The sequence below is a fragment of the Notechis scutatus genome, chromosome 6 (assembly GCF_049901735.1).
Source record: "Notechis scutatus isolate UNSWTSFEM ecotype Mainland chromosome 6, rNotScu1.2, whole genome shotgun sequence".
In the NCBI taxonomy this organism is placed as follows: domain Eukaryota; kingdom Metazoa; phylum Chordata; class Lepidosauria; order Squamata; family Elapidae; genus Notechis; species Notechis scutatus.
In genome coordinates, this window is record NC_142014.1 from 23691458 (window position 1) to 23703589 (window position 12132).

At 42.8% G+C, this 12132-nt stretch overlaps 1 protein-coding gene across 1 annotated transcript; it reads left to right on the forward strand.

The window, feature by feature from the left end:
* The first annotated feature begins 286 nt into the window (after positions 1-286).
* On the forward strand, positions 287-6247 carry CREBL2 (cAMP responsive element binding protein like 2). Its single transcript, XM_026679269.2, has 4 exons — positions 287-489; positions 1795-1992; positions 3266-3413; positions 4288-6247. Exons 1-4 carry the CDS (start codon positions 319-321, stop codon positions 4290-4292), a joined length of 522 nt encoding a protein of 173 aa, XP_026535054.1. The 5' UTR covers positions 287-318; the 3' UTR covers positions 4293-6247.
* The last annotated feature ends 5885 nt before the right edge of the window (positions 6248-12132 follow it).

Genomic DNA, 12132 nt, shown 5'->3' on the forward strand with positions numbered 1-12132 from the left:
ATGCATATATCTAATAAACAACTGCTGGGGTCTTTCCACTTTTAGAGCAGCGAGGCGGGATCCGCTTACTCTAGACCAGATTGCTCTACCGCGAGCGAATGCTTTTCTTCCACCATTCTATATCAACCTAGATCTATGGTCTTACATTCGTGAGTCTATGGTCCGTCGCTCTCCTTTTCGTCAGGGAAGCTCGGCGGGGCCTCCAACTTCTACGTCATTCAACGGCTGCTTGCTACTGCTTCTGGGAGTTGTAGTCCGTTTGCGGAAGTGACTTTCTCTTTCTGGTTGAGGGAGGGCAGCGGAACTACACTTCCCGAGATGCTCCGGAGACGCCTGCTGCGCGGGCGGCCGTGTCCTGGAGACGGAAAGCCCCCGGCGGCCTGCCATGGAGGGAGTGCGCGGTTCTCCTCGGAGCCCGGATCCAGATTAGCGGTCGGCGGCGACGACGACGGCGGAGATCCTCCCCGAGGCCTGATGGACGAAAGCAAAGTGAATAGCTCGGAAGGGGCTCCCGTGGAGGGGGGGGGGGTCGGAGTTTGGGCGCCTTCTTCCGGGGTGCTTTGGACCTGGGATTTCTTCGTGGTCTCCCATCCAAATCTTCCCCAAGCGCGCCCTCCTTCAGTTTTGACCGGCCCTGGGCCTTCATACAGGAATTTATGGTGTAATTTCCCCAAAATAAATAAAGGAAAGGAAAGGGCCACCTTGCTACGGCCTCTTGGTCAGAAATCCCTGGGATTTCTTGGTGGTCTCCCATCCAAATCGTCCCCATGTGCACCTGGCCTCAGTTTTGACCTGTCCTGGGCCTTCATACAAGGATTCAGGATGTAATTTTTCCAAAATAAATAAAAGGAAAGGACTAGCTCGCTGCCTCCTTCTTGGTCAGAAATCCCTGGGATTTCTTGGTGGTGCCTTGTCCAAGGATGAAACGGGGTGGCCCTGCTTCGTGAACTGCTAATGGGTTCCTCTCCAATCATCCCTGGGGATTTTCCCCCCAGGAAAGGAGTGATTTTGTGTGCTAATAAGATGCATTTTGGCCCTTTTCCTGTGAATTCCCCCCTTGGATTACAATTTTTGCCCCCCTGGGGAAAAAAGTTAATTCCCTACTTTTAAAATGCATAAATATTTCCTCCAGGCGAGTCAGGAGATAATTGTGCAGCTTCCTAGCTTAAAGGTAAAGGCCCTTTTGGCCAGTGGTGGGATTCAATTTTTTTTATTATCAGTTCTGTAGGCTTTGAGATGGGTGGATTTAACTCCCAGAATTTCCAACTGTGCATGCTTTTAAGGGATATGGACTTCAATTTCCAAAATTTTCCAGGTAGCTAGAAAATTCTGGGAATTGACTGGTTGGATTTTTTTGATTTAAATCAGATTTTTAAAATTTTTTTATCAACTTTATTTAAATAAAATGCTTTTGGAGTCAAAATCTATCTAAAGATAGTTTTCTATTTAAGATACATTATAATTTAGTTTATTCAGCATGAAACGGAGCTTAGTTATGTAGCACGAGGCTGTATATTCTGCAATATTAGGACTGTTGGTGAGTCAGTAGCAGGTCAGAGGACGAACTGCTGCAGGACAGAGATGACTGTTGCTCTTTAAAATTTGTTGATTTAAATCGAGTTGATTTAAATCAAGCCTTTTTACTAGTGATTTAAATCGTGATTTAAATCAAATCCACCCTGCTCAAATCTGTCACAGTTGGTTTCTAATGCTTTTTTTTCCATAGTGGTCATTCCAGAGAAACCTGTCTGCGTGCATCTTTCACAACAGATTTTGTTACCTTTTTCCCCCCAGGTAGCTAGTGGCAAAGTGAAGAAACCAGGTAAACGGGGCCGTAAACCAGCTAAAATAGATTTGAAAGCCAAACTCGAGAGGAGCCGGCAGAGTGCAAGGGAATGCAGAGCAAGGAAGAAACTGAGGTACCAATATCTGGAAGAGCTGGTTTCAAGCAGGGAAAGAGCTATCTGTGCTCTTAGAGAAGAACTGGAAATGGTAATTACCTTTCTCCTTTTTCTTTCCCCCTCTTTTCTGTTTTCCCTTTCCCTAAAGTTTTTTTTTTTTTAAAAAAAATTCCTGAGTTTTCTGGCTGAGGTGCAGTTGGTTGCCAAGGAGTTTCATTCCTAGTTGACATTGGGGTAGTTGAAATTTCCCATTATTCCCTCAGTGTCTTCCTGCAGAGCTTGGCTCCCTGGTTACCCACAATCCACCCCCAGTTGATTGAGCCACGGTGGCGCAGTGGTTAGAATGCAGTACTGCAGGCTGATTCTGCTGCCTGCCGCCTGCCTTCAGTTTGACAGTATGAATCTCACCGGCTCAAGGTTGACTCAGCCTTCCATCCTTCCGAGGTGGGTAAAATGAGGACCCCAATTGTTGGGGGCAAGTTGCTGACTCTAAACCACTTAGAGAGGGCTATAAAGCGGTATATAAGTCTTAAGTGCTATTGCTGTTTCCCTAAATAAAGATCTCGCCAGGTGTCACACTAGCAAATTTTAACTGCATGTAATCATAGACAACAATCCACATACATCTTTCCCCGAAAATAAGACCCTGTCTTTTTTTTTTTGCCACCAAAAAAGTCACGAGGCAACTGGGCTTTCTGGTTTTTAGACGTTTTGCTTCTCATCCAAGAAGCTTCTTCAGCTCTGACTGGATGTTAGGGAAGGGAAGGATTTATATCCCTTGCAGACAGCTGGTCATTTGCATCCTTTTAGAGGGTCCTCGAAACCTCCTGGCGGTGTATGGTATATCAGTGTTGTCAAGGTCACCTGAGTTTGCACCACTCGGCTGCAAATGACCAGCTGTCTGCAAGGAGTATAAATCTTTCCCTTCCCCACCGTCCTGTCAGAGCTGGAGAAGCAAAATGTCTTCAAAAGAAAAACCCATCAAAAGAAAAACCCATAAAGTCCAGTTGCATCTTGGAGGAAAAAAAACACCTTTGGGACAACTGCAATGATTCACTTGACAACTGTGGCAAGAAAGATTGTAAAATGAGGCAAAACTCACTTAACAAATGTCTCACTTTTGACATTTTAGGCTCAGTTGTGGTTGTAAGTCAAGGACTACCTGTATTGAATCCTTGCTGGAGTCTTGCTCTTACAGGCTCATGAAGTTGTGCAAAATGTCGAAACCTGGATTTATTTAGCCAGCTTTATAATTCATTCCAAAGCTTATAACACGGGATCAATAAACGTCGGGAACCTCCAGGTTCTAAAACCTTGGAACACGGTTTAACATTCCTTTCTTGCGTTGCACCTTTCTCTTTCAGTACAAGCAGTGGTGCATGGCAGTGGACCAAGGAAAAATCCCCTCTGAAATCAAAGCTCTCCTGAGCGGAGAAGAGCAAAGCAAGCCGCAGCAGAGCGTCGGCAAGATGGCCAGAGCCCTAAAGAGCGACGCCAACAGCCACAGTTCCTGTAAGTTCCAGTTTTACGCAATTCTTAACTTCCTTTACGGCTGTGGGCAGAGGCAGGCAGGGCGTAAAAAAAAAAAGCGCAGGAGCCTTGCAAGGTCTCCGCGCAGCCCGTTTTTGGCCAGCAGAGGCACAGCGGTCTGGTCCTTTGATATTTTCAGGCCGGTCCCGTGGCCAAGATTTAAGCACCCTGCGGGCCGGATAAGTCCCATGGGCTGTGATGATGCGGGGTGTGGCACAAAAAGTCACCAAAGTAGATAAATTCCCTTTAATGCTCCAACTTGGCTCACAATGTCCAATTATCCTCGGCGGGAGATCAAACTCTTCCAAAAACAGTCTACAAAGGGAGGAAATGCAGTCCGAAACCAAAATACAGATAAAGTAGAAATAAAAAAACCAACACAAATCACGCTGAAGGAATTAACACGACAGACCAGGATAATAACTTGCAGACTTCCAAAACATAACAAGGCACACACAGTTGGGAGGACACCAAAACCCAGATAAGCCTCGACAAAGATAATGCACGCTTTGCTTCCAGCAACTTCGCCATGCGCAGTTTGCCCTTTTAAACAGTCTTCCCAGCTGCAGCCCATGAAGGGGATCAGGGCCCTTTCCTCCCCCGTAAACCATGTTGCTCCCTTCTCCGTTCCTCCCTGCGTGCCCTAGGATGAAGACGGGGTGGGCCTGGGTCTTCCTTTGATGCCCAGCTGGCCTGTGCCCTTCCCCAGTTTCTTCCACAGCCACCAGAGCCACACTCCCACTCCCTGTCAGCTGTTCCACCTCTCCCTCGGAATCAGATTCCAACTGGGGCATGACATGGGCTTTGAATTTGACACCCCTGTTCTAATGAAAAACACGTTTCTTTTCTCTTCCAGGGTGAAGGTCAGTCCAAGCAGACTGAGGCCCATATTTAAAACAAAACCCCCCCCGCAAAATGATTTTTTAAAAAAAGCAGTAATCTACTGACTTCGTGTGAAATTGCCCATCCTTGACCATATCAACAGTTCAACAACGTCAACCATTCAGCCGTACTGCAGTTGGAGTTTGAGCCTGGCAAGAGGGCAGAAGTAAATCTTTTTGATCCATTTGATTTAATAAAACAACATCCCTGTGTCTGCAGGAATTTCTGCTTGAAGCAGAGAAGGAAAGGCCCACGATTATGTCAGCCCCAAGTCTATTCCAAAATGTATTAGAAATTCTGGGGTTGATTTTGTGGGTAGAAGTGGCTGAGAAAAAGGGGGAGGCCTTTTTTCCCCTAGGGATGATTGGGCCACCAAACTCTCTTTTGTTGTGTTAAAGCCTATAATTATGCTTTTGATTTTGTTTTCATTGTTTACTCTTATTTAGTGTTTATTTAAGGAAAATACTATGCCAATAGAGAAGTAGAGTTTATTATTCACGGGATAGCCTGTTTTGCATTGGACATAGATATATATATATATAGTGGAGTGTTTTTCAAACTGGGCCATTTTAAGACGCTTGGTCTTCAACTCCCAGAATTCCCTAACCAGCAGGGCCATTGATGAGAATTCTGGTAGTTGAAGTCCTTAAGCGGTCAAGTGTGAAGAATACTGGTGTAGCACCTGCTGATATAGCTTGCTGTAGATGGCCAATGTGTCACCTCCTTCTTTTCCTTCCGATGTTTCTGAACTAGTGGAGTTTAGGCTGTACTTGTGAATTGTGAAATCCTTGACTCGCATGTCATCTCAGTCGTAAGTTGATGTACTTAAGCGAGGGTGCAGTTTGGGGTAAAGATAATTGGTTTGGATGGTTAGGATGTGTGAGGTTGCAGCCATGAGATTCTTTGGCTAAGCAACCCCTCTTTAGTTGCAGCTGCATGCACAGATCATCATGTTCATGCTGTGGTTGTGTCCCAGGGGCCTGTTATGCTGCTGTCACTGTCTTAGCACCCAACCAGCCTTTTGTGGATTGAGTTGACTATTTGAATTAAATCTAATGCTAAACTCAAGACTTCATTAACTAGGTGAATTGGTCATTTGATCAGCAGGGAAATAACTCTTCAGCAGCCAAGTGTCGTGGTTAGTTTATATTTTCTAAACTTGCATGATTGCGTCTTTGCGTAGACTGCTTATTAATAGGAGTTGATGAGTCAAAATAATTGTAGTCTTTTTTTTTCTTCCCCTCAATGCAGTCATGGAGACGTTTGATAAGGAAGATACCCCACCTAGCTGGCTAGAGAAAGAGGGGAACAGAAGCAGTTTGCCCATTTCCTTCACCTTGCCTTCTCTCTCCTGGTTGCAGACCATATCGTCTGCTTTTGACATAAAGGGGCAAGGAGGGCCTGAGAATTTGTGGAGAAAGGCTAGCAAATGAAGGTAGCATCCAGGATGTTTTATATTTTCTGTTCCACAGGATCGGTGCATCCGTAGTGTTGAGTGTTGGAAAGGGAATCATATTGGAAACTTACAACCTCACGCTATGTGTATTTTTGCTGCAGGGAACAAAATAGTTAAATTATCGTGAGACCAAAGTCTGCCCTTTTGTATTAAAATGGATGTAACAAAGCCTATGCTGTCATTTATTAAAAGGGTTATTGACAGAGGGCAGGGTTGAAAGAAGGAATTGACCATCATGTCAGAAACACCCAAACCCAGCAGTGCAGGAAAAAAAAAAATGAATGTACTTTGTTTATATGTATTAAAACAAAACTGTTTTAATGAAAGCTTCCTTTTCTGTATGGAAAGTTGTGATTTTTCAGCCATCTTAATTGGCATGTGGGTAAAATGTGCAATCTTCTTCACACTATGACGCCAAACTGCTATCCAGCTGCTAAAAGGAATAAACAATAAATTGCAGTATTTGTAAAACCTCAAAGAAGCAGTGAATTCTTCTTGCAAATCTGTTTCGGAATCTGAAGTTCTGATATGTTGGCCTTAACTTTTCAAAGCCAGGGTTTAATCCCCCATCTCAATGTTTCTTAGCCTTAGTGGTTTTAACTTTCAACTCCCCGAAAGTCCACATGCCTTAAAATTGCTGAGGTTGCAAAACCATGCTCCTAGCATTTCCAGAAGGTCTGGGAGAGATTTCCGTCTTTGGCTGCTCTTCAGGGCCTCTGGGGTAGGCATGTGGGGCTGAGAGTTGCACAGGAGGAGAAGTCTATGGAGATTCTCTCTCATCCAGGTCCTGGTTGTCCCAAAGGTGCTTTTTTTTTTTCCCCCAAGAGGCAACTGGACTTTCTGGGTTTTTTTCTTTGAAGACGTTTCGCTTCTCATCCAAGAATGAGCTGAAGAAGCGAAACGTCTTCAAAAAAAACCCCCCAGAAATGCCAGTTGCCTCTTGAAAAAAAAAAAGCACCTTTGGGACACGAGAAGAAGATTGAGGACTGCCTCGTTTTTAAACTAAGCTGGCCTGCAGCACCAAGAACATAAGGTAAAGATAAAGGTTCTCCTCGTACATACGTGCTAGTCGTTTCCGGCTCTAGGGGGTGGTGCTCACCTCCGTTACAAAGCCGAAGAGCCAGCGCTGTCCGAAGACGTCTCCGTGGTCATGTGGCTGGCATGACTAAATGCCGAAGGCACACAGAACGCTGTTACCTTCCCAACAAAGGGGTCCCTGTTTTTCTACTTGCATTTCTTACATGCTTTCGAACTGCTAGGTTGGCCAAAGCTGAGACAAGTAACGGGAGCTCACTCCGTTATGTGGCGCTAGGGATTCGAACCGCTGATCTGCTGACTTTTCTGATCGACAAGCTCAGCGTCTTAGCCACTGAGCCACCATGTCCCTTACCAAGAACATACAGCAGCCTAGAACTTAACAATTATTTGTGTTACGCTGAAGGTCTGATTCACATTGCAGTCTCTTATGGTAATGGGAGTTTTGATGGATGGCTGGATGGCTTTTCCTTTAACCGGAGACTGACTCCTGGAGACTTTAGAAGCTGGATCTGGGGCTTGTGTAAAGGGGGAAAAAAATCTTCTTAATTGCTTTGACTCCCCTTTAAAAATCTTGGGAATGTGGCAAAAATCTTCTGGCCAAGCATGTTTCATCGAGTTATGTTACATTTGCAATAATACTGCTGTTTACTGATTTCAAATGCTATTCGGTGGTGGTTCAGATTTGGGTTGCCAAGTAGAATAAGGAGGTCTGAAAATAAATCCAAACTAAATTTGAGGTTTTTTTTAAAGTCTCCTATCTGACCTTGAACCTAATCTGATTGGAGTACACCCCAAATTGGTACATATTGCTGAAGGTATTTGATATTGTCTTCCGTGAATATCTATAGATTGGATGTGTGATATTACTCATATGGCGATGTTGCTGCACAAAATGACACAAGTAATTTGGTGCACGTTGCACAATTCATTTCCTCAATGACATACTGACGTGTGTGGTGTTTGTGTCACAAATCTGCTTCTTGACTCCAAATCGTTTAGTCAACCAGCCACAGGAGTTCTCCAAAAGTGCTCACAGAAGTGTTTAAATGCACAAGATACAGTGATAAAAAATTTGCACACATGGGACTGTGAAGTTCCAGGACCTGGTTTCCACTTCCGATTCTACTTCCTCTATAATTTACACAACGATAATGGGTACCTTGACTATTTGACTAATGAATGAAAAATGTAAAAGAATACATTGATTGCTGTTGCTTCTTGTTGATTAATTAATATGGGCCAGATTGGGTTCTGACTCAGGATGAGAACAAAACTTTTCACCTGCGAGCACACCTGTACATCCAAAAGTTTGCAAGTCTGAGGAACCACTGTGATGGTCCTTGTTTCTATTAGGACAACAATTGTTAATCCATCTATCATCAACAAATATAGTTACAGGGAAAACCAGAATCCACCAACGGGCATTTTCTGCCACTATTGTTTAATTCTGTATGTGTCATGGCCCCATAGATCCCAGTTTAGAGAAGGGAAGAGGAGTTGGATCCAGGACCATCCAACAGGAATGGCACATCTTTCAGGGAATGTTTGGAGAGGCCAGGGACTGAGGACAATGCTATCCCAGGCCCTTCAGGCATTGGCGGAAGTGATCGACCAGATGGAGACCTGCCTGCCCTCACAGACACACGGGGGAATCAGTGGCTGACAGGAAGAGGTGCTGATAGGCAGCAGATCCCCTCTGATGAGGAACAGCTGCCTCCCCCACTCGATCCCAGGGCATGGAGCGGAGGCAAGCTCAAAGGAGGTCTGCGAGGCTGCTCGGAAGGAGGTCGCCCCAGTCCTCCATACAAGCAACCCTGGCTTGGGTTGACTTACGCAGAGGCCGGGGTGGGGAGGGGTGTCTTTGTGGCGAAGAGTTGTTCTGGTTTGGCATGCACTTCCCTGGCCTTGGGAAAACTCTCGCTCTGAGTCGTATTTCTGCCTGAGGACTTCAACCCTTGCTTGTGGGCCTTGAATCTTGTGTAGGGCTTACCCGTTGTGGACTTGCCCCTTGTTTTTGGACTCCCTCTCTGCCTTTGAGATGTGGCTGTGGTGATTATTGACTACTGCTGCAATACTCTGCTAGGGGTTAATCCCCAAACACTAACATTGGTTATGGGCCCAGCAGCATAGTCTAACTAACCAGGATATAGCAGAGAGAGTTGGTGTGAGTTGCACATTACTGTAAAAACAAACTGTTTTAATTAGTTTAAAATAATCAAAATATCTGAAGAGTAATGGCACAAGTAAATTTGTCACAACTGTCCATGATATCCAGGCTGGATGAAACAAACTATGTTTCATGGTCAATGAAATGAAGTTTACTTCACGCAGAGAAGGTTTGTGGGACATTATAGCAAACCCACCAGATGTGAGTAGCTGGGATCCTGCTGATGATGATGATAACGAAAAGTTACAAGACTTTAAACTGAAAAATGAGCAGGCTTTATGCACCATAGGACTGACTCTCTGTGATCAGCAGCTTGTCCATATTCGTGGAGAAGAAAATGCTGCAAACTGCTGGGAGAACCTCAGGAAGATTTATGTTCGGGACAGTAAAGGAGCACATATAAATCTTACACGGAAGCTTTTTCGAACGCATCTTCAGAGGAATGGAGATATGTTAGTTCATTTAAACTGTATGAAGAGCATTTTTCAAGAATTGCAAGAAAAAGAGCTTATATTAATGAACTGCAACAAGTCTACATCATATTATCTTCATTAGATCAAAGCTATGATGACTATGTGACTTCGTTAGAGAGGTATTGCCAAAAGAAAGCCTCTCATTAACCGACATAACAGGCAGGCTATTAGAAGAAGCCAGAAGAAGGCGTGAGCGTGTGTGAGCTGAGAGAAGATAAGAAAGAAGAGAAATTATCTTCAAAGCTTGAAAGAAACCAGCTTAGCAAAATACAGCACATGGAAGAAAAGAATTTATCTTCACAGCATACACAATTAAAAATGTTTTAATTGTGGAGGAAGAGGACATTTGGCAAGTTTCTGCAAAAAGGGAAAAAGCCAGAATGTAAAAAAGCCAAAGAAAGCATTTGAACTAGCCATGTTTAGCAACTCTGATGTGAAGAATGATCTATGGGTGGTTGACAGTGGCGCATCCCACTGCATCACAAGAGATAAGACAAAATTTATAAAAATGTCTACAAGCTCTCAACATATATCTCTTGCTAACGGCTGGAATCTGAAAGCGAAAGGTGAAGGTCTTGCACATTGTCCGTGCATAAACCAGGATATAAAAATGTTGTATGTACCGCAACTAAAGTTTAATTTGCTTTCAGTAAGGGTATTAGATAAATTAGGTTATGTAATTACTTTTAAGGATAATAATTGCATAATTGAAAAAGATAACAAAAAGGGTAACTGCAGCTTTAAATGGAACATTATATTTGCGTTGTAATGTTTGCTGTGAAGATAAGAGCAAAGTATTGCCTGCAAATAGGCTAAATGGTTTCAAAACAAAAGAACCTTTAGAAGTAGTATTTGCAGACATAATAGGTCCAAAGAAACCCAGTATGGGGGTGCTAGATATATACTGAGCATTATGGATCATTATTCTAGATATGGGTTTTGCTATTTAATGAAAAGCAAAACTGAAACATATCAACATTTTTTCAATTGGCTTAAGTTTGCTGAAAGAAAGTCTAAACGGCAACTGATAACCCTGGTGACAGATAATGGTACGGAATTTATTAATAACAAATTCCAGAACAGACTTAAGGTAGCTGGAATAGAGCATAAGAAGTCTGCTCCATACAGGCCAGAACATAACGCTTTTATTGAAAGAAGAGGCCAAACACTACAGGCAATGGTTAGAACAATGTTAAATGATTCTGGGTTACCTGATTATTTGTGGGGAGGCTACAATGTGTGCTAATAACATATTGAACAACGTTGTTAACACAACAACAGGTGAAATACCATTCACCAGGTGGCATGGCAGGAAACCTGACCTAAGTTACCTGCACACATTTGGTGCACCAGCATGGGTGCATATTCCTGCACAACTCAGAAAAAAAGGGCAACATAGAGCTAAACGATTTTTCTTCGTTGGTTATCAGGCAAACCATAGGGCATATAGATTTTGGGAGAAAGGCACATCTAAAGTGTTATGTAGTGCTAGTGCCCAATTTCTAGAACATGAAGGATGGGAGAAATTAGAACAGGATGCCAATAAAGATGTAATTATTGAATCCTATAGAAATCCCATTAGTTATCCCTGTAACTTTAAAAATAAAGTAAAGAGACAAATACAGGATGAAATAGTGCCCATAAAGGAAGAAACAGATTCAATAGCTGAACAGGATGAGGAAGATGAACAGGTAGTAGTTCAACAAAGTCCTCCTGTAAGCCCTGTAATTTCCAGAAGAACTACACGTGTATCTAGACCGCCTGATAGGTACCAGGCTAACACAGTGTGCCAGATTAATCAAGTTCCTAATTCTGTAGAAGAAATAAAAAAGTATCCTACTAAGGAAAAAGAAAGTTGGTATGCAGCAATGAATAAGGAACTGAATTCATTAAGAGATATGAAAGTGTATGAGAATGCCAAATTACCTGTAGGTAAGAAGTCCATTGGCTGCAAATGGATATTTAAGGTAAAAACAGATAAAGATGGTAATTTAATCCATAAGGCAAGGTTAGTAGCCCAAGGTTTTAGGCAGAATGCCAATGACTACGATGAGGTGTTTGCACCTAGTCTTAAGGCAGCAACCTTGAGGGCAGCTTTAGTGTGGGCAGCTAGTAAAACTATATAGTTAACCATCTAGATGTGGAAACTGCTTACTTGCACGCCCCATTAAAACATACTATTTATATGAAAAACCTGTTGGTATTAAAAGTGAAAATAAGAATAATAATGATTGTTGGTTGTTAAAGAAAAGCCTCTATGGTCTTAAACAATCAGGCTATGAATGGAACCAGTATATTGTAAAGGAACTAAACAATATAGGATTTAAAGCTGGTTTAGCCGATCCATGTCTGTTTAAGAGGGAGACAAATGGGAAAGTATCATTATTATTGTTGTTCACTGATGATATTGCATTGATAACTGAAACTAATGATGAAGCAAATAAAATAATAGCATCATTAGGAAAGAGAATAAAGATCAAGCAATTAGGGGAGATAAAGAAATATCTCGGTTTAAATATAAAGAAAACACGGAAAGGTTTTAAGATATCTCAGGAAGATAAGATAAGCAAATTGCTAAAAGATTATAAGATGGAGCTTTGTAAGCCGGCTAAGACTCCAATGAGTCAGGAGTTTAGCAACACTGATGAACAAAGCCCGGAGTTTGATAAGGTGATTTATCAATCT